Source organism: Ictidomys tridecemlineatus, chromosome 10 (genome assembly GCF_052094955.1).
Source record: "Ictidomys tridecemlineatus isolate mIctTri1 chromosome 10, mIctTri1.hap1, whole genome shotgun sequence".
Taxonomy (NCBI): domain Eukaryota; kingdom Metazoa; phylum Chordata; class Mammalia; order Rodentia; family Sciuridae; genus Ictidomys; species Ictidomys tridecemlineatus.
This window is the reverse complement of record NC_135486.1, coordinates 135,870,778-135,892,225: the sequence shown is the minus strand read 5'-3', so window position 1 is coordinate 135,892,225 and position 21,448 is coordinate 135,870,778. Positions and strand designations below refer to the sequence as shown.

Here is a 21,448-nt window from a genome sequence, read left to right as displayed (position 1 = left end):
TACAGTGTGGTGCACTAAAATCACAGCTCAGCAAAATTCATAATCTGACCTCTATCCCTTTAAACTGACAACTGCCTGGGAGCCTCCAACAGTCAGGGGTAAAGAGGGCCCAGCCCACATTCCAGGGGGGAAAAATATAGGATCTCAGGGTCTCCTTCTTTCTAGCCAACACTCTCCATCTGCCCTTCTCTGGCCTTCAGTGGCCTTGGACTTGCAAGGTCAACTCTCTTTCCCCAATACCAGTACAACATTCCAAAGATATAAATATGTATAGGGCCTCCTCACCATGGTTCCAGGCACATGGTTCCCCTCCCCCAGGATCAACCAGTGTAATCTGCTGATCTTTCCTTCCGGAGACAGCCTTTGACACCAAGAGTGAGATGTATTTTCCCCCCCTTTTCTTCAAAAAATGGTAGCTTTCTGAACACCCTGTTCTGCCCATTTTTTGTTTGTTTGTTTAGTTTTTCTTTTTCTGACCTTTTTCAGCTAATCGTACTGTACTTGGTAGCACATTCCCAAACAACAAAGCAAGTACTTCACAGTATTTGCTTCATGATACAGATACTTCATGGTTCCAATTCCATATATTACTTCATGATCATCCTCTAGGTGTATCTATACAGAATAGTGGTGGACAAAAACAGCCTCCCACTTCTGAGGACAGCAACAGTTAGACTTCAGCGGTGAATTACCAATCCAGGCTCCTGCTAATTTTTGAAAGCCCCTTGGGTCCTGGAGGCAACCTAATCTCCCAGCCTTACACAATCCACCTTTCCTGTGTGATCAAACTTGTTGGTCTGTGATTTGTTCCGTAGGAATAGTCATCTGTGTCAGTTTCTAGCAAGGGAGGGGGCACCATTCCTGTTGGTTTGCCTGACCTTGTGTAGCATTTTGACCATTTTCAAAGAGCTTTGGTGTTAATGGTCTGCAGGAGATCTTCACTTATTATTCTTAGGATCACCTCTGCGGGCTTATTTAATTGGAGCACCTCCCACAAACACACACAGCACGCGCGCGCGCACACACACAAACACACACTTTGCTCCTGCAGTTTTGCTCTGCAGCAAGCTTTTCACCTCTTTGGTTTCCCCAGTCTTGCATCTCACACCTTCTGGGTTTTCCCCTAGGGTTTTTGTATACTAATCCTTAATCTGCATGGAATCTGCCAGCAGGTGAGGAGCTAGTCCCACCCACCTACGTGAATCTCCACCTTTATCCAGTTAATAAATTCCCAAAAGTGCAAGAAGCGACTTTCCATGAATGGGTTTTACCCATCCTGATAGCGGTTTCGTGGTATGAAGGGCCTGAGGCCACGCTAGAGGACTCAGCTATGAAAGGCGCACCAATCCTCACGTGCCCAGGGCTCCGGGGCCGAGAAGCCCCTACCACCTTGTACCTCCTGCGCGTTCGAGACGTGCTCAGCGTGCCCCTTAGTTCGGAGTGACCCGGAATCCCTCTGCCCCGTATCCCTCTGTGCGTCCCGCGTGACCCCTCTGTTCCCCGTTCGTCTGCGTTCCACTTGGCCCTCCGGCCTTCATGCGTCCACTCTGTCCCTTTCCCCCACGCGTCCAACGTGTCCCTCCACCCAGGGCCACAGGTCTCCCCTGACGCTGCACGCGGGGTCGCGGCCCACGCTGTCGTCTCCGGCGTCCCCCGCGCCCCTCCCGGTCCGCGCCACCCCTCCTGCCCTCCCCACTCCGGGCCTCGGCCCCGGCTCCCGGCGGGGCGGGGCCTCGCAGGCGGAAGTGCCCCGGGCGCCGGCGACCCAACCCGCGGGGCAATGGGAGCCGGGACTCCGGACTGTGGTGGCGGCCGCAGAGGCGGCGGCGGCTGCCCGAGCGGCGGCGGGGGCGGGCGGCGCGGGACGCGGGCCGGGTAGCGCCGGCCAAGCGCGGAGCTATGGGCCGGGCCGGGACCGGGGGCGCGGCGCGGGCAGCGGCGGTGGCTGGGCCGCCGCTGCTGCTGCTGCTGCTGCTGCTAACTCGGTCCCCGCCGGCCACCGCCGGTGAACACAGGAAGAGCGGTGAGCGGGCGCAGGACAGCGGAGCCATCGGGGGTCGCGGCCGGTGGGGGGAGGGCCTGGGGGCGGGGCCCGATTGTGACTCACGGGGGCACCTGTGCGCTCACCTGGCGCCAGCGCTAGGCCTACGTCCCCACCCGGTGGCGCCCTTCCTGATGCGCTCGGGCGGAGAAGATGCCTGTGCTCCTTCTTCCGTTCCCCTGGCGGGGCTCGGCCAGGCCAGCCCTTCGGAATGTGCGCTTCGCTCCCTCCTGCTCCCAGAGCGTTCGGTAGCACACCTGAGCGGGGAGGTGGAGGGGCTCAGGTGCCCGGGTCGGAAACCCGCTGGGAGGAATGGTGGGGTTGGGGTTCTAAGGGCCCCATCTCCTCTCGCAGGGCAGAGATGGAAGAAAGTTGCTCAGACCCCGGAGTAGGGGTCCCATATGCACCCCTTTCGTGGTGCCTCCCCACCCCCAGTGCAAACACTTTGAACTTGCTCGTCTTGCTTCCTGGAGGCTGTACTCAGTTGATCTGAGGCAGCCGCCTGCAAGGGCGGATCTGGAGGAAGGGCGCCTCCTCTTATGGAGGAACCTGCTTGCTTCCCTGAGGTTTCCATCCTTGACTGAGGTCCAGTGAGGTGGTTAGACCAGGGTGTGCCACCCCTCTGGGTTCTGCTTAGCACTGGGACAGCCAGGCTGTCTACACCTCAGTCCCTACTTCCAACCTGGAACTGGTCTCTTATCTCTTATTTATCTGTTGAAATATCACCCTTACTTCTAGACTGTATTTTTTTTTTAATATTTATTTTTTAGTTTTCGGCGGACACAACATCTTTGTATGTGGTGCTGAGGATCGAGCCAGGCGAGCGCGCTACCACTTGAGCCACATCCCCAGCCCTTCTAGACTGTATTTTGAGCTTCTGGGGTTCATCTAGTGCTCCAGGGGCTGGCTCCTCCACTTCCCTGTGCTCAGCCTCTCCCTCTTTCTCTGAAATATTGCTCCTCTAAGCTTCTGTTTTTTGAGGGCCATGCCTTCTGGTTTTTGAGGTTGGTGCAGCTTAAAAGACAGTTTTTCCTGAGGACAATGCTCCTGATTAAATGCTACCCTGGATTTGATTACTCCACTTTCTCCTCTTTTTCCATCCCCTGGATGAGACCCTCGTGAGGGTGTCACTGGCAGGTGGTGCAGGGAGCACCTTGGCTGGGCAGGATAGGATAGAGGCCTGTGACCTGGATTAGACCCTATCAGGTCAGCTGAAAGGCAAGCTGCTAGTGACTTCTGGGCTCTGAGCATGGCCAGGTCACTAGTTGGTTTGGAAGAAGTGAGACAAGGGTCTCAGGGCTGGCTCAGGGACTTCCTTTCCCCTTTCCCCACCAAAACCTTTATCTATGGAGTGTGTCAGACAGGGAAGGGTGCCTATGGCTGGTGCTCCTCACCCTTCCTGATATCACATGGGGCTCAGCTTATCTTGCTGACTACCATATATGTCACCAAGATACCAGAGTGGGCATCTGGGCAGGGAAATTGGGTTGCAGAGCCTCCAGGAGCTTTGAAGAGGCTGTGTAGCCCTGGGGACATGGGATCAAGTCTTAGGGCAACCTGGAACTGGTCTCTTATTTCTTGTTTATCTGTTGAAATATCACAGCTACCACCTAGGTACCAGGAATCCTCAGACTGGCATTGTAGGGCGCCAGTAAGGGTTTTTCCCATGGACAGTCAGGGAGCTGCACCTGCAGGGTGTTCTCCCTTCCTGGCCCCTCAGAGATGGGATGCCTGACTGGATGACCGTTTCTTCAAGATCCCACAAACCTGAGGCCAGGGGTATGCCCTGCCTCAGTTCCCAGAACTTTAGTTTCTATTTACATTGTCATATCACCTGAGAGCCTACCGCAGCTCCTAGCTCTGTAACCACAGCCTGGAAAGTGGGACCTGGTGACTAGTAGACACCTGAAAAGCCTGTGATGAATTGTGGGCAGAGCCTACTCCTACCCAGCCCCCATGCCAGGCTCCTCTGGTGCTCCTGTGACTTTGCCAGCAGGCTGCTGTCGTTTCTTCAGGTGCCTCTATGGAGAAGTCACGAGGCTGGCAGGGGAACCAGCTGCTCACCTGGCTCCCTCCCCATCCCTGGGGGAGGCCTGTGCTAGCCATTCTCTCAGTGAGGCAGAGGGAGGCTTCCTGAGTAGGAGTGCTCAGCCCAGAGAGTGAGACCAGATGCTGCTGTTTCTTCCTGAAGCACTTCACTGCTTATTAACCTTGCCAGAAGGAACACTGTCCATTCCACCTATGAGGACCCTGGAGGGGAAGGAGCCCTAGTGAGGGGAAGGGGCACCCGTGGCCACACAGGGCTCCAGAAGTGGATGGCCAAGTCCATGGGTCCTTGCTTTCAGTCTTCATAGCCACCTTTGGATGTGTGCCCCAAGGGCAGTTAAAGTTCTCACCTACTTGGAGCACAGAGGCCAGCTGTCCCTTGATCCCCATGCCTGGCCAGGCTTCTGACCTGGGGTTCCCCCATCAGGGGCTTTTTGTGGGTCGGAGTCTCTGCAGGCTAGAGAGGCAGGCAGCCACTGGAGTTGAGACTCTTCACCTGTGCATCTGTGCCATGGAGCAAGGAGTGTGTCCTCTGGTCAGTGCCCAGGGCAGTCATCAGGAGGGGTGGGGACTCCTGCCTGACCACCTCCTGTGTCCTTCAGCCTCCACCTCTGCCAGACTGTCATGCAGTTTGAGTGATGGGACACACTGGAAAGCAAGAGAAGGATTAAGAAGCAGGGAACTGGGGGCCAGGACTGGCTTTTGGGAGCTTCTGCAGGATGAGAAGTCCCTTTGGCCATCAGGGGAGGTAGGTGGAGGAATGGCTGCCTGAGGGAGAACTCCAGAAACCAGGGACAACCTCCAGGGGCCAGAGGGCAGTGAGGACCTTGGCTGAAGTTGAACTTGGCAAGACTGGGGCTTTAGCACAGCTCCAGGACTTAGTTTCCAGAGTCCTTTCCTTTTGGGGGCCTCTGAGTGCAGCACCTAAGCCCTGCCTCATTTTTTTTTTTTGCTGGAGGCAAGAGGGCCCTCGAACTGGCTGACTGTGCCTTTTCCTGCAGTGGTCGGGCTGGTGTCAGAGCACTTCTCCCAGGCCCCACAGAAGCTGTCCTCCTACAGCTGGTACGGCAGCATCCGGCTCTTCCATTTCCGTGTGCCCCCAGACACTGTGCTGCTGCGCTGGCTGTTGCATGTGTCCTGGGGCAGCGGCACGCCCTGCACCGATGTGGAGATCACCGTGTAGGTGCCCAGCCTCCCACCTGCCCACAGCATCCGCATCTGACCAAGGTCCCTCACTTGATCCCTGACCCCTGACCCCTGCCCTATCCTCCTACCTCTAGGCACTTCCGCCATGGGGCCCCTCCCGTTGTCAACCCGATGGGCACCAGCTTCCCCAACAATACCATCCAGCAGCCCTCCTTCCAAGTCAGGGCACTGCTGAGCTCCATGCTGCTGGACAACACCTCTGTGAATGTCTCCCACCCAGCCCCTGGGGACTGGTTTGTGGCCGCCCATCTGCCCCCCTCCTCCCAGAAGATCGAGGTACAGGTGAGGGGACTCACCTGTAGGGGTGGGGAGCCCCTGAGTGTTTGGATGGTCTTTCATCCCCCTCTTTGGAGCAGCCCTTGCTCTGGGTTCAGCCCTGTGCCCCAAGGCCTGCTGCTCGCCGTATACCCTGCATTATCTGACACCCTAAGCTTCTTCTCTCCCTAGGGCTTTGCTCCCACCTGTGCCTACGTCTTTCAGCCTGACATGCTGGTCATGCGGGCGATGGAGGTCTCCATCCTGGAGCCTGATGTGCCCCTTCCGCAGACTCTCCTCTCCCACCCCAACTACCTCAAGTGAGTGGGGCCTGGGGCGGTCTGCAGGGTCCAGCCTTTGGGTCCTGAGCCTTGGGGTCCTGCTGGGAGGTAGGCTGGATGCCCCAGCTGAGTGGGTTGGAGGAAGCAAAGAGCCTGAGGGAGGACACCACCTTGTGCAGGATCTTCGTCCCTGAGTATACCCAGGAGCTTCTGCTGGAGCTGCAGGGCTGTGTGTCCAGTGGGAGCCTGGGCTGCCCTGTGCGTCTCACGGTGGGCGGGGCCACCCTTCCCAGCAACTTCCAGAAGGTGCTGACCTGCACAGACCCCACACTGTCCTGTCGTCTGTTGCTGCCGTCACCACCCTGGGGCCGGTGGCTACAAGTAACAGCTGAGAGCCTGGCGGGACCCCAGGTGTCAGTGGCCTTCATAGCCCAAGCTGTCCTCACAGGTGGGCTGCCAGGGAGGGCTGGGTGGGAGTGTCTCTTCCCCATCCTTACCCCCAGGCTTTCCTCCAGCTGAGCCTGGTACTCTTGGCAGCCTGCAGGCCATGGAGCATGACCTTCCAGCGCCTTCTACGAAACAGCCCAAACCAGAGCCATGATACCTCCGTGGGCCAGCTGTCCCCAGGCCCTGCCCATCAGGGCCTGGGCAGGAGCAGTGGGGTGGGCGGTGGCGCCTTCTGCCTCCTGAGCTTCCCGGTCATGAGGGAGGACATAGACACAGTGTCTGTGCGCTTTCAGCCCATGGACGGGATCTCGGTGCTGGTGCGTTCTGACGCTCCCTCCCTCTTGCGGCTCCGCCTTGACACCGGCATGGACAGTGGGGGTTCCCTCACCATCACCCTGAGGGTCAACAAGGTACTGTCCTGATAGCCTGCTGGGCCTGTCTGCAAGTGGCTAATGCCCAGACTTGGCTCAGGGTACTGGATAACCTACCTAGGCCTTTGTGCACTGACTTTGGCACCCTCTTGGGTGAAAGTGACACGAACAGGCATGAGGCAGCCTGGCCCTGTCAGCAGATCCCAGAGATGAGCTTGAGGAAGGGGCTATGGAGTCACTAGGATCAGAGACGACTAGAGGCAGGTCCAGGAGGGAAGGCTTGGGGTGAGCCCTGATCCAGCAGGAGCCTCAAGAAAGGCACTCAAGCACTTGCAAGGCTCCCTCGAGGCTCTGGGTTCCATCCCCTGAACGGAAAGAGAGATTGTGCTAGGAGTGGACACCATGCCACATCTCCAGGGGACTAACCCTGTGCTGCTTCCCCTTCCAGACCGAGGTCTCAGGGGACACCTTGGTTGTGGCCTGTGTGAATGCTGCCTCAGCCTTCCTCAGCTTCAACACTTCACTCAACTGCACCACAGGTACAGTGGGCAGGCAGCACCTGGCAGAGTGACTGGCAGGGTGACTGGCTGACCCCTCCATCCCCTCTGATGGGCCTTCCCACTCCATGCAGCCTTCTTTCAGGGTTACCCCTTATCTCTGCGTGCCTCCTCTCCTGTGGCCAACCTCATCATCCCCTACCCAGAGACAAGCAGCTGGTACCTCTCCCTGCAGCTCCTGTGCCCTGAGAGTCCTGGGTATGTAAACTGAGCTGAGGCCAGTGGCTGTCACAGGATGGGGAGTGTGGGAGAAACCTGGCTCCCCACAGAAGTGAGGAATTACTGTCTCCATGTGTCAGGGTGGATCCCCCTTTCTGCCTGGCCATCCCTTCCATGGCAGCCCTGGCAGGGGGAAGGAGCATCAGTCCAGGCTGTTGGAACCTGGAGCTCAATTCTGGGTTCATTTGTCCATGAGCCTGTTGGGAGCAGTGGTGCTAAGTTGGCTGTAAAGGGCTGCGGTCAACCTCTTCATGTCCCCTCCTTTCAGGGTCTGTGAACAGGCCATGGTCCATGTAGAGACCGTACTGTACCTGGTGCCATGTTTGAATGACTGCGGACCTTATGGCCAGTGCCTCTTGCTGCGAAGATATAGCTACCTGTATGCAGGTTGCAGCTGCAAGGCAGGTGAGGGCTTGGGACCTCCACACCTAGGGACAATCTTTGCTGACACTGGTATCCCAGCCCTATAATCCCCTGTGGAAGCCTCACCAGGACTGCAGAGAGGACCCATGCAGGCAAAGCAGGGCCAAATGGTTTCTCCCCATTCTCATGCCTGCTACTATGATCCACCGCCTAGGCAAAAACAGTGAAGTGTCTCCAGGGGTAGTCCTATCTGCTGACCTTGGCTCCCCTACCCCTGGCCTACTTATACCTGCCCATGTCTATACATACATGCCCACACTTGTTTTCCCTGTCCCTGTCTGTTTCTACCTGTCTATACCTGCCCCCACTTGTTCACACCTGCTCACACCTGTCCCCACCTGCCCATTCTTACCCACACCTGTGCAGTCTACACCTGGGTGATGGTAGGGATCTGGAATTCAGAAGGCTTCCCACTTGGAGCCTTGGCCCCAGGTGCCTGCCTCAGGCCCCTGAACACTGCATGGCCCCCAGGCTGGCGTGGGTGGAGCTGCACTGACAACAGCACGGCCCAGACGGTGGCCCAGCAGAAGGTGGCCGCACTGCTGCTCACCCTGAGCAACCTCATGTTCCTGGTCCCCATCATGTTGTCTGTGCAGCGTGCCTTCTTAGTGGAGGCCTCTGTCTACTTCTACACCATGTTCTTCTCCACGGTAGGCATGTCCCACCCCTCTGGGGACCCCTGGGGGGGATGTCTGGGCTGCTGCTCACTGCCCCATCTGGCAGTTCTACCACGCCTGTGACCAGCCAGGGGAGGCGGTTTTGTGCATCCTCAGCTATGACACACTGCAGTACTGCGACTTCCTGGGCTCTGGGGTGTCCACCTGGGTCACGATCCTCTGCATGGCCAGGCTGAAGACAGTCCTGAAACACGTGAGTGACCTGAGACTGGGCTGGGTTCTGGGGAAGCATAGGCCCTTACATGTAGCATGTACAAGGCAGTGGATAGTCATGGCCCTGAGCCTTGATTTTCACATGACTGTCAGCTATCCTCAGAAGAAGCCGCAGCAGCTGTGGAGAAAGAATTCTGGCCGTCAGAGGACACCAGGAACAAGGTCATGAGTGGGGTTATGCAAGGCCCTCAGCCCTTGTCTGGGCCCTGCTCACAGAGGAGCCTACCCCAGGTCAGGCCTCCCTAGGAAGACCCGCCATGCTCCTGAGTTCCATGATGTGCAGGACACTTTGGAGGTTTTACATGGCAGCTGGACCTGGCCAGTGAGATGAGTCTCTTGTTCCTGTGTATTATATTTTCTGCCAGGTCTGCTCTAGGTACTGCCTCCAGGGGCACCAGGGAAACCCTATGGTCAAGGCACAGAGGTTGAGGGAAGAAAGCTCCAAAGTGCGGGAGTCCGGCTGGGCTGAGTTTTGGGCCATGAACCTGCAGGTTGTGAGCAGAGGCATCTGACAGAGACTTGGGGGTGGGAGTCCCCCATAGGAACTATCTGGGGGAGGACTGAGGCTGCCCTGAAACCTAGGAGTGAGGGGGCAGGCGAGTGTATGGGTGCAGAGCTGCCGCATATGGCTGTCCAGATTGTTTCCTTCCTCAGAGAGGGGCATCACCACCTCATCCCCGGAGGGGCCTGCCAGGCAAAGTCAGTTCCCCCTCCAGTGCCTAGCCAGTGTTCACCTGCAGCCATTCTACAGGAGCTGGAGGAGGATACTTCTCTCTTCCTGGGTAGAGCAGAGCAAATTCTGCCAGCAGCTCCAAGTGGGGTGGGCAGAGGTGCAGGCGGGTAATGGGGTGCAACGGGATGGCCCATGTACCTGTCAGCCTGTCATGCTGGGTGCCATCTCCCAGTCCAAGACTATCATGACTCTGCAGTCATTCCTGTGTCTCATCCAGGTCCTGTTTCTCCTGGGCACATTGGTCATCGCCATGTCCCTGCAGCTGGATCGCAGAGGCATTTGGAACATGATGGGGCCCTGCCTCTTTGCCTTTATGATCATGGCCTTCATGTGGGTAAGGATCCAGGGCAGGCTCTAGAAGCAGACAGCCTCACACTCAGTCCTGTTCCTACTATCCAGTCTAGGACCCAAATGCCCCACCTCTGCTGAGGGCTTCTGGTGGCACCTATAGAAGCCCAGCCTGACTGTGTCTAAGACCTGGGTCTGAGGACCAGTGGCCATGTACCTTTGATCCCTCTCAGCAACCCATTCTCATGGTTTTGCTGCCCAGATCTGGGCAGCCCCATGACCACTGGTGCTGGACTCTTGGGAACAGCCAGTCTATGCCAACACTTGTATGGCTGTTTACTCCAGGTACAGCGCTGCAGGCATCGGCACCAATGCTACCCGACGTCATGGCAGCGCTGGGCCTTCTGCCTCCTACCTGGTATCTCCATGGCCTCTATGGGCGTAGCCATCTATACCTCCATGATGACCAGTGACAACTATTACTACACTCACAGCATCTGGCACATACTGCTGGCTGGGAGTGCAGCTTTCCTGCTACCACCACGGGAGGAGCAGACCGAGCCCTGGACCTGCTCACAGAAATTCCCCTGCCACTATCAGATCTGCAAGAACAATCAGGATGAGCTATACACAGTGACTTGACATAGCCAGCTTGGGGACACCTGCTACTGTAACTTCTTCAGTCAGGAACAGGACCAAGGGAGAGGAGCCCTGTCCAGCCCTGACCAAATTAGTTCCTAACGAAATAAAATTGCCCTGAGACCTTAGCTCCCTCCTCTAGAAGGAGGGATCACCACTCCCCAACTCAACCAGCTCCCTTGCTTCTGCTGCTGAAGTCCTCTGCAGGTCTCAGCAATTTCTGCAGTGGCCCCTGGAAACCACAGGTACCATGTGCTCTGCTGGCCTGAAATGGCCAGAGGTGTAGAGAAGACTCCCTGTTCCCCTGTAAAGTTGTGATGTGAGACCCACATGGCCAAAGAGACCCCAGTCCACTGAGGGTGGCAGCTGGGCATTCCTAGCATCCCTTACATTCTGCCCCTGAATGCCAGCTGCCTCAGGTATGGGGACATCCCCACCCCCAGTGGCAGCAGTTGCAGTGGGAGAAACCAAGATCACCAAAGAGCTGATTGACCCTCAAGGATACCGCAGAGCCCTGCCCTTCCCCTGCTCTCTGCAGTGGAGCCACCATCCTGAGGAGAGCCTCCTGGGGAGGAGGCTACTCAGCAGCTCTGAAGGCCCCAGGAGGCACACTGTTGCAAGGCACTTGTGTACTGCTCACTCCAAGGTCTCTGCCTTGTCTGGTGAGCATCCTTTTGGGCTGCCCCCTGCACAAAGCCCACTGAAGCTTGGGGAGGAGTCCCTGGAGACCCAGCCCAGCCTTCCTGCTCCTGAGAGCTCTGCCCCCAGACCTAAGTGCTGTTTCCCTTTGAATGGGGAAAAGGCCCCTGGAAAGCTGGTGCTGACGAGGACCAGGAGGCGGCCCTTCCAGCTCTGGGGGCTTTCTCTCTGGGCCTGTCCAGGGTCAGGTCTTCTGGAGTTCCACCAGCCCCAGGCACCTTGCGCACAGCCACCAAAGCATTCCCAACCTCTAAGAGGGGAAACACGCATATATGTTGTTTCAGGGGGTAAAATATTCCAAGGCATAAAGACATATTTTTATGTGATTAGTGAATTTAATATTATACAGTGATTTTTCAAGCCAATTGAGTCACTACTTTTTTTCCTCCTGTTCTGCTTCCTTGGGCCAGAGGAGGCGAGGCCCAGGATAGCAAGCCCCGCCCTGCCCGTACCGCCCTTCGCGGGCCCTTTCTGGGCCGCACTTTGTCGAGGATGCCTTTCTTGATTCGCCGCCGTCTCTGCCGGACTCTTTCCTTGGTCCCTTAGTCGGAAAGGAGGCGGGACGAGGTTAGACAGACGGGCTTCGCGGCCATTCAGCGGCGAGCAGAGGTCGCGGCTGCCTGGCGCACTTCCGGCTCCGCTGGGAGCAAGTCCTGGGTCACCGGCGCACGGGTATGCCGCTGCACAAGTTCCCGGTCCGCCTCTGGAAGCAGCTACAGCTGAAGCAAGGCCTCTGCGCGCGCCTGCCCGCGCACTTTCTACGCTCTCTGGAGGATGAGCGGACGCCCGCCCCCGTGCACTACCGGCCCCATGGCGCCCGGTTCAGAGTCAACCCCGCGAACGGGCAGCGGGAGCGCGTGGAAGATGTGCCCATCCCCATCTATTACCCGCCCAAGTCCCAGCAGGGGCTGTGGGGAGGCGAGGGCTGGGTCGTGGGCTACAGATACGTCAACGGCGACAAGGTGGGTGCGCCCGGATCCGGGTGGTGCTAGGTCAGAAACAAGGAAGGGGGTGAGGCCTGTGTGCTCAGGAGAGTGGGAGGAGGGGAGGTCGGGGGTCACCCGCCTGCTTTGCTCGGCCGTGGGATGCTAATTCTTGTGACACTTGAGGGCTGGCATTGCTCCTTTGTGGGCACAATTAGAAAGGCTGAGACCCAGAATCGGGTTCTTTGCAAGGGATGCAGCCTGGCTCCTGAGACTGTTTCTGTTGGGACTCTGCTGCTGGCTTCAGAGGACACATTTCCGGTGACACCTCCCCTGCTACTCTTTGTCTAGCTTTCTTGTGCAAAGCTGTGTGTTCCTCTGGAGCATACACACCAGCAATCTTAGGGTAAGGATGGGGGAAGCCAACCCCCAGTGAGCAGCCAGGTCTAGGCTGGGGCTCCTCTGTCCATTCCCAGTGGTTGGTGGAGTCTGTCTCCAGAAAGCATGAGGACTTGGGGAACACCACAGGCCCAGCCTACCAGGGAGAAGCAGCAGCACTCACAGATCTGTTGCACCTCAGCTCTCAAAGAGGGTGAAGAAGGTGTGGAAACCACAGCTGTTTCAACGGGAGCTCTACAGTGAGATCCTAGACAAAAAGTTCTCCGTGACTGTGACCATGCGGACTCTGGACCTCATCGATGAAGCCTACGGGTTTGACTTCTATATTCTCAAGGCAAGCACGGGCTAGTGACAGTGGGATCTGGTGGCCAGTCAGACCTCAGGGAGGCCAGAGCAGCACCGCAGTGGAGGATGTGGTATCTTGGGTAGAGGGTCATTGGTAAAACAAGTGTGACTGGGCCCCCGGAAGCTTCCTGTGGGTAGCTGACCTGTCCAAGGGGCCTGAGTGAATGTGGCCACCTCCTTCCTGCTCTTGGAATTGCTTCTGTCCTCATTCACCCAGGCCTGTGTGCTTCTGCTGTCCACCACACTTGGCCTGCTCTGGCTAGAAGCCTGACAGGGCTGGCTGGCAGGGTGGATGGGGCCCTGCTGTCAGCACCTGGTCCCATGTGAGCCTCTCGCCAGACCCCGAAGGAGGACTTGTGTTCTAAGTTTGGGATGGACCTGAAGCGAGCAATGCTGCTGAGGCTTGCCCGACAGGACCCGGCACTGCACCCTGATGACCCTGAGCAGAGGGCAGCCATTTACCACAAGTACAAGGTAAAGGCTTCCCCATCCTGTCCTTCCTGCTGCTTGTGGCCCCTAGCCAGCCCCACCTCACTGCCCTCCCTCTGCCTGCACAGGAGTTTGCCATCCCAGAGGAAGAGGCTGAGTGGGTGGGCCTGACGCTGGAGGAGGCTGTGGAGAAGCAGAGGCTCCTGGAGGAGAAGGTATTCGTGAGTGTGCCCCAGCCCTGCTGGCCTCTCTGGTGTCACAGGTGGAGGAGTGTGGGGGTGCTGTCTCGGGGAAAGCCTGGAGGAGAACTCACACTCCAGCTGTGCCTGGGAGAAGCATGGCAGGCGTCTGCCCCTTGAGATCCTTCTCTCTCCTGCACCAGCCTCTCAGTGGGAGGAATAGGACTTGGCACTATGTGTTAGCTGGGCCACCCAACATCCCCCAGGCTCTTCCTGGGAAGGTCTGGTAGTTCCAGGATGGGGTCCTCCTGCAGCATATCAGCTGGTTGTCCCATTCCCTCTGCTCAGTTTATCTGAGACCACAAGGAAGCTAGGGGTGGGCATGGAACTCCTGCAACTCCCAGGGAGAGAAACCTTGTCTCTTGGGTGGGCTCTGCCCTCCAGATGGGCAAGCAAGCTGGCATGACTCTTTTTGATGGAGCCTGAAGGCCCTGTCCTGTCATGCCCAATTCCCCTGGATGTCTGGCCAGGGGTGGGTGGTTCCCTCCCACCCCAGGGGCCCAGTTGCTCTAGGCTACCATGAGCTCACCATGAGCCTCTTACCTTTAGGACCCTGTACCCCTGTTCAAGGTCTACGTAGAGGAGCTGGTTGAGCAGCTTCGAGAGCAGGCGCTATTGGAGCCCGCAGTGGCACTGAAGAGAGCCAGCAGGAAGTGATCACAAGCCCTCCTGTTTCTGATCGTCAGGCATAGCTTTCCCCTGTGAGCGTTTTAGCAGTGTGGACAGAGTCTGGGGTGGCCATAAGGACCACCTGTGAGCAGTGTGAACCCTGTTCTTGTGTAGTAACCACAGAGCTCCTGGGGTAGGCTTTTTGGATGTCTGAGGGGCCTTTCATCCCAAGTTCCCCAGAAGGCCTGGTTCCAAGCAGAGGGCCCCCCCAGATGGGGGCACATGCTGGGCGGCATTTGTTATGCCTGTGGGATTGAGTAAAGTCTGAGCTAAGCTGTTTGTGTGGGTGTGTTTCTTTGCTTGGAGTACTGGAGTTCCCTCACCCCTGCCCCAGAGACCCAGTGTGGGCTGTGTACACCTGTGGCTCCAGCTGCCATCTCCACTGAGCCATGGTGATCATGCTTTAGTTTGGTGCTTTCTTTACTCTGGGAGGAGGTCCCAAGTAGTTAAAGTGTCTGGGTGTAACAGGAGTGTACTTGTCACTTCTCATTGCTTATCCCTGCCTGTTACAGAATGTTCTTCAGAGCAATGGAAGGGACGCTGCGGTGGCTCTGGGGACTGAGGAGGGCCTCTTTGTGCTTTGCAGGAACTTGGAGGGGCTGCTGAGGGCAGCTTTAAAATTTTTTTTCTGTGGTACTGAGATCAATCCCTAGTACCACAGGAAACCATCCTGCCTCAGCCTCCTCAGTAGCTGGGATTATAGGTGGGCACGTCAGCACCAACTTCTGTGGTCATACAGGAGGTGGGGAGTACACAGACTTAGGGACTGCCACCTCAGTGCCTCTCTTTCCTTAGCAACCCCACCCACCCTGCTGGTTGGGGTTATGGCTTGAGGTGGAAGCTGATCAGGCACTGTGAGGGTTGGGGTGCACCTATCCTTCCCTGAAAGCCCTGAGCCCTGAGGCACCTCAGTTCTCTCAGGGACCATGGGAGCATTTTCCCCAGGCTGTGTGTGGAAGAGGTGCTGGTGCATGTCCTCAGCGCCATACCCTGGCCATAGCTGGTGCAAGAAGAGAGAGGGGACATCAGAGGCCACTGGCTGAGGAGCAGGGGGCTCCCCAGGGTGCTGCGGGAGCACCCATGCCTGGGCTTTGCTCACAGCACAGAGTCCAAAGGGAACATGTAGCTGGCCCTGCAGGGACAGGAAGGTCTGGAAGGTTCCATAACCCATAAAGAGGTTTGTGAGGGTTGGGGCCTGATTTGGGGTCAGAGCCCAAGGGATGTACCCCCAGAATCTCAGTCTGTCCCCAAGTGTCCTGGTGCTTCCTACATTATCAGTGTCACATAACACACCTCTTTTGTGCATAATTTAAAAAAAAAAATTCCCAAAATAGTGCTTGGTCAGCTCCGGCCCTCCCACAAGGCTCTGCCCAGTTGTCTGAGCCATAGATGTGGCACTGAGGTCTTTGGCTCCAGCCAGATTGGTTGTATTCTGGGCCTGCCACCCAGTCCTGCTGTTTTCATGCCTGGGGCTGGGGCTGGGCCTAGGCCCTTGCTGGAGAAGTGCCAGGATGTCCCCAGCCTGCTGACTGGGCCCTGCTCACTTTCTGCCCTTTAACCACAACCAGGCCCCCAGGTGAGCAGGACTGTGGGGTTTCTTGTGTCAGTCCATGGGGCTTCTGGGGTCAGGCTGGCTTGGAGGGGCATGTGGTTGGAGCAGGGTAGGGGTCAGGTGGGACTGCAGGCCTTGCAGACTGGGCAGGCAAGCATCATGTCCTGCCAGAGTTGACTGGGGGTTGTGGCTGTGGGCCCAAGAGCTTATCAGGTGATGGAGGCCAGCCACTGCAAGGCTGTGGCAGAAGGGGCCACACAGCCTCCAGGAGTCCAAGGCTGTTCCTATTCCCCTCAAGGAGGCCAGACCCAACTGAAGTGGGTGCTGGGTGTGACCTTGGCTTACATCCAAAGCAGCCTTTTTAAGGTGAGCGGGAGCGTCAGCTGTATCAGATTCTCACAGATGTCTGTGACTCAGAAAAGGATAGTGGTCCTCGGTGAAACTAACCTGGGTCTGGGCCTTTGGCCGTGCTGCTACCTTCTGAGCTTGTAGGCACATGGGGACTGCATCCCCTCAGACACTCTCACATACATACACACATGGACCTGCACAGGTAAGGAACGAGGAACAGAGCTGTGAGCCCCCGATGACCCTGCCCATGCCTCCTGCCCTCCTCCATCCTCCCTTCTGTGCCCCTGGACTACACCTGCCAGCCTTCTTCTTGCTGAGGGCCTGCCATGGAAAGGTCTGTGCTAACCAAGATCAAACCTGCAGAAGGCAGAGCTGCCCTGTGCTTGCCCACAACTTGGCCCTGCATCAACTGGACCTGACCAGCCCTCAGGGGCCAAGACACCCCTATGTGTTCTGGGACTGAGTCCATATGTTTTTATAACAGCAGAGCCTAAGGTCAGTGTCAAAGAGGCTGTAGGTGTGGAAGAGTTTGGGTACCAGAGTGGACCCTCACTGTTGCTGTGGCTGTGCTTTGGAGGCCCAGGAAGAGGTGACCCATCACTCCACCTAGAGATAGGACAGGCAAGGCTAGGAAGGCAGCTTTGGTGCCAGCTGGGGTGGAGTGGACGTGGGGTGGTTAGTGGGCCCTGTGTGCACTGGCAGCCCAGGGAGCCAACATGAGGTCCATCCACACGACACACCCACCTGTGCACGTCAAACCTCCACCTCATGTCCTTTGATGCCTCCTCCCTCACCTGTGCCACCACAGTCTCTGATAAGGTAGGAACTTTCCACTACCTTCAGATGGGGTCAGGTCATGTGGAGTCCCCAGGCTCCCTCTAGTCCCTGTGAGCCAGTCTCAAGCTGGAACCCTAGGCCCACTGAACTCACCCTGCAGCATGGGCCCCACATCATCCTGGCTGCCTCTGGTGCAGGACACCCCAGCCTCTCCCAGCCCATGCCATGCCCCAGAATGGGCACATCTTCTCAACCACTACCAGCTGGCTTGGGCCAGCATCACCATCCACACTCTGCCCGAGGACTACACCTGTCTGCTGGTGGCTCCAGCATGTGGGGGAGGCTGGTTGAGTCCAGGGCTCTTTCTGTGACAGGGTTGCTCAGGCTGGGTTCAGGTCAAGCCAAATCCAGGGGCCAGTTAAGTAGCTGAAGTCCTGATGCTCAGACTGGCCATAGCTTCAAACCAGCAGTGGCCACATCCATCCTGAGCCTACTTCTCTGGGACCAACCCAGCCACCCCTGAACCTGCTGCCTCAGATGTAGGAGCCTCAGGACCCATATGCCAGCCCCCTATTCCTAGGCCCTGGCCTGGGTAGAGGCCACCTCTTTGACCTCAAGCCTCCTGGGTCTGCTGCAGCCCTGGCTTCTTCCTGATAACTCAGGCTTGTACCTGCTTTTTAGCCCTAGAACTCATCATTCTGCTCAGCAAATGTTCCTGGGCCAGAAAGTGGGATGGAGGCTTCAAGGGCATTCAGGAGGCATTTAAAGGATGCTTGACCTGGTGGTGTAACTTCCAGGGCATTTGGATAGGACACGCTGTTTTGATTGTCACAGAGACAGGGATGAGGTGGCTCCAAGGCAGCTCCCAAGATGATCAGTCCATGAAGGAATGGTTCGTGACACTCTTGCTGAGACCAGGGTTTATGGGGGAATATCGAGAAAGCCTTGCTAAGGGCTGATGTGGGCAGATGGGCTCTGCAGGCAAGGAGTGCTCTGTACTCCAGAGGACTTGCAGCTATGGGGAGAACAGGCACAGTCCAGTGTGTGGCTGAATGTGCTCAGGCCCCAGAGTCCTGCCTGGTGGAGACTCAAGGTCCATAGGGAGTAGGGGCAGGCTGGTGACCTTGGAAGGCCCTTGTGAGGGAATTGCAACCATAGGTCGATGTGTTCAACAGGCTATGGCCTGTGAGGGTAGAGCAGAGTGATGTGCAGGCATGGTTAAGCTGGTAGGCTCTTGGCTGTCTGAAGTAGGTTGACAGCTTGACTTTGCCCACCTAGGTTGGGAAGCTCTCCTTGCTCTTATTCCCACTGCCCACTCACTATTTTCTCACCAGATTGGGCCTGGCTTTCTCAGCCCCTGGGGCAAGCCTGACCTGAAGTCCTACTCTCAGCAAGAGCTGCAAAGGGACTGCAAGGTAACTATTCCTATATCTGCCAGAGACAAACCATGAGAGGGACAGGCCCCTTTCACACTGGACATGCATGAAACACACGGAAATGCTCAAGAGCTGGTATGGGAGCAGCTACCATGCAGCCACACCCGATCGCCCCTCCAACAGGACCCTGGCATGGGCCCATTGGCGGCGCCGCCTGCTCCCTCAGCAGTCAGGAGTGGCTTGGGGGTGGCGGTGTCTAAAGGGGCTGGTTGCCATGGCTACCATAGGGTTCCGAGGCCCGTCATCTGGTCCTTGCCTCAGCCAATCGGCGGCGGGAGCCCGAGCTGCAGCCTAGAGTCCCGCTTCTGCCTCCCAGCCACACAGTGGCCAAGAGCAGGGACCCGCTTCCTGGAGTGGCTGGAAGTGGACAGCCGGCTGAGCCCATCATGGCGGACAGCAGGACGGTGGGGCGCGAGCAGGCGTATGGAGCCAGGCAGGTGAGGTAAGCCAGGCGGGTGGACAGATGGATGGATGAACAGGCCGACAGGTGGACGGACGTGGTCTTGCAGCCCATTGTTCTTGTGGCTGCAGCCCTTCCCTGGGCCCACCCACCCTCCGTTGTGCGCGCACATGCACACACACACACACACACACACACACACACACACACACACACATACACGCTCGCACCCTCACCCTTGGGCCCTCTCCCCACATGTCCCAAGGAAGGGTCAGGGGAAGAGACAAAGGAAACCACAGGAGGCAGATGAATCCCACTGCACCATGGACCCAAAAACCGCCCTGGTAGGTCTCTCACGTCAGACTTCACACAGAAGCGGCATCAAAGGCTTTCAACTGGCCCGGGCCCTGGCGTTCTGGCCACCGTGCCTGGGCTCAGCGACAAGCCGTGTCAAGTCAGTGTGGTTAAGGAGCATTTTTTTGAGAAGGGGAAAAAAAGCAACAGAAAAAACTGTCCACCTATATAACAGGGAGCAGCCAGCCTAGATGGATCAGACGCGCCAAATCCCATTACTCGGGACTTCAGAGCACAGACCTTGCACGGGCAGCTGCGATTAAGAGCTTGTCAATGGAGCCCCTTTGGAGATCAAAGGGGCCATGCATGTGCGTGTGAGTGTGTGCGTGCATATGTACAAATGTGTGCATACACGTGTGCATGTGCATGTGTGTGAGCAAGGGTACGTGCTCTGGGGTGACAGCAGAGGGACCCTGTACTGCAGCACAGTGGACCCTTTGTCGTGTGTCCCCTGCCCACCTCAGCAACCCTCTATGTTGCCCATGTCCTTGCTGCTATGACATGCATGGGTATATCTGGGGGGCCAGGCACAGGCAAGGCCTGGCCCCTGACACCCATGCCCTCGGAAGGTGATCCTGGCAGGGCCCAGTCCCCTGCCTGGGCTTCCATGTGTTGTATTTGTGTCTGATCCTTTCCCTGTGTCCTGCCCAGATGGGCCTGCAAAAGCCAGGGTGCAAGCCTGCCTGTGGGCAGGGCTGCGTACAGCCACCCGACCACACTCCTGCTGCCCACAGAGCCTCCCACTCTCAGCTAGCCTGGCAAGTGCATCCTGGGGGTTCAAAGCTGCTGTTGATGCGATTGTTAGGTTATTAGGTAAACTCTGAGAAGCAAATCTTTTAATCCACTGTGGCTAATCCAGTGCACTTTTGTTTGCCACGACAGATTCTACAGCAACAAAGGGGCTGGAGGGACCCCAGCATACATAATCACATACTCAGAACTTGGCCGCAGTGGCCATAGCGTTCCTAGGCAGCCGAGAGAGACATCTTGGGACAGCAGTGTAGAGGGCGGCAGCCTGGAGAGGCACGGGCAGAGGAGGGGCTTAGGCAGGTTGATGATACTGGCAGCTGCCTGCCTGAGTGACACCTCCTCACCCCCACAAGGATGTCCCCTGGTCACCAGCTGCTGCTTCCTGGGACTCTGCATGTTTGGGACTCACTGAGATGAGGGAGGCGGAAGAAAAATGACAACAAGGGTGCAAGGGCACCTAGAACCTGGAAAGGCCTGTGTGGACAGAGGCTGTCAGGACGGGGAAGGGTGTCCAGTGAGGGAACTGCAGGGGTCTGTGAGCAGGATGGCAGGTATGCCCAAGGTGAGAACAAGTGGTGTGAGGCTGTCAGGGAGATGTAACTTTAGCTGAAAAGGCCCTCGGAGGTCATGCCCCCACCAGAGGACACCACCTGTCCTGGGGAAATGGCCCTGGGGCTGAGAAGAGGCCCTTAGCTCTCTGAGGACATATCTGAGACACCTGACTGGGCCAGGTCAACTGTAGTCTTCCTCAGGCCACTCAGGTCTATCCCTGGAGGATTACACAGAGCTCTGTGGGTGAGGTTGGGTCAGGACCCTTACTTTTCAAGTAAGGACTCTCCAGCTGAGAGGTCTCTGCCCTCACCAGACACAGGCAGGCTTTGGGCCAGTGGCCACCCCACCAATGTCACTGAGGCTCCAGAGTTGGAGTTACTAGGCGTGCAAGCACATTTCTCGTCTCCTCCCCCCAGGCACCTGAGGGTGGGATGGGCAGGTGGCTACCCCACCTGCCCTTACTTCTGTCCCCCAGATACATCACTGAGGTCAGAACGCTTTCAAAAGGCAGTGTGGGAGGACTCCCCTTAGAACAGCAGTGGTCAGTCTCTAGTCAGAGGGTGTGGCCAGTACCCTAGGAGGGAGACTACTGTGGGACCCATGGAGGTGGGATAGAGAACTAGCTGAGCCCTACCCTGGTCTGGTACCACTGTTTTCCTGTTGGCCTTGGTAGCCCAGCTCTTAAGACCTAGGGCCCATAGGGACTTGGGGTGCTGTGTCAGATCTGCTGGTGTGGGAACGTGGGTTTGCTTGCTTCAGGGGGAAAGCATGATGCCAGCCTACTAGGCCTGTGACAGATAGTAGCTCTGGATTCTGAACCAGAGGGGATGAGCAATGACTTCAGCAGGAGCTTCTAAAAGCCATGCCAGCAAGACTGATTGTCCACTCTTCACCTGGCATGTGTCCTGGGAGCAGGAACCTTCAGGGTCACCCATTGCTGCAGCGACAGTCGTGTCAATCCATATTCATAGAGTTTCAGTGCTGGAGCTGGGTTGTGTGAGCCTGCTTCCATCCCCCAGCCCCAGCTGCTAGGCTGTCCAGAGGCAGAGAACTCTTAACAGCAGGATGGTGCAAAATGGTGGCTGGGAAATAGCCTGGAGGCAAAGGGAGGAAGGGCCCCTCAAGGGCCTTGTCAATGCTTAAATGGCTGCCAGATGCAGAGTTGGGACCCAGGGAG

At 57.3% G+C, this 21,448-nt stretch overlaps 2 protein-coding genes across 7 annotated transcripts; both read left to right on the top strand.

Moving 5' to 3' along the window:
* Window positions 1–1,715: 1,715 nt before the first annotated feature.
* Window positions 1,716–11,460, top strand: Pgap6 (post-GPI attachment to proteins 6). 6 transcript variants are annotated; one of them, XM_078024371.1, is made up of 14 exons: window positions 1,727–2,023; window positions 5,089–5,266; window positions 5,368–5,575; window positions 5,741–5,868; window positions 6,009–6,277; window positions 6,367–6,686; window positions 7,096–7,186; window positions 7,279–7,402; window positions 7,692–7,828; window positions 8,318–8,496; window positions 8,570–8,716; window positions 9,102–9,227; window positions 9,687–9,803; window positions 10,103–11,460. In XM_078024371.1, the coding sequence occupies exons 1-14, from the start codon at window positions 1,900–1,902 to the stop codon at window positions 10,397–10,399; spliced, it is 2,445 nt and encodes an 814-aa protein (XP_077880497.1). In that variant the 5' UTR covers window positions 1,727–1,899; the 3' UTR covers window positions 10,400–11,460. The 6 variants fall into 6 exon arrangements, 5 of the variants coding, with proteins under 5 accessions (XP_077880499.1, XP_077880496.1, XP_077880495.1 ...); XM_078024372.1 differs by lacking the exon at window positions 1,727–2,023 and adding an exon at window positions 2,315–4,622; XR_013427066.1 differs by lacking the exon at window positions 10,103–11,460 and having other exon boundaries at window positions 1,718–2,023; window positions 9,102–9,518.
* A 138-nt stretch (window positions 11,461–11,598) lies between these two features.
* Mrpl28 (mitochondrial ribosomal protein L28) lies at window positions 11,599–14,378 on the top strand. Its single transcript, XM_005323663.5, has 5 exons — window positions 11,599–12,057; window positions 12,599–12,751; window positions 13,102–13,236; window positions 13,320–13,406; window positions 13,980–14,378. Exons 1-5 carry the CDS (start codon window positions 11,770–11,772, stop codon window positions 14,085–14,087), a joined length of 771 nt encoding a protein of 256 aa, XP_005323720.1. The 5' UTR covers window positions 11,599–11,769; the 3' UTR covers window positions 14,088–14,378.
* The last annotated feature ends 7,070 nt before the right edge of the window (window positions 14,379–21,448 follow it).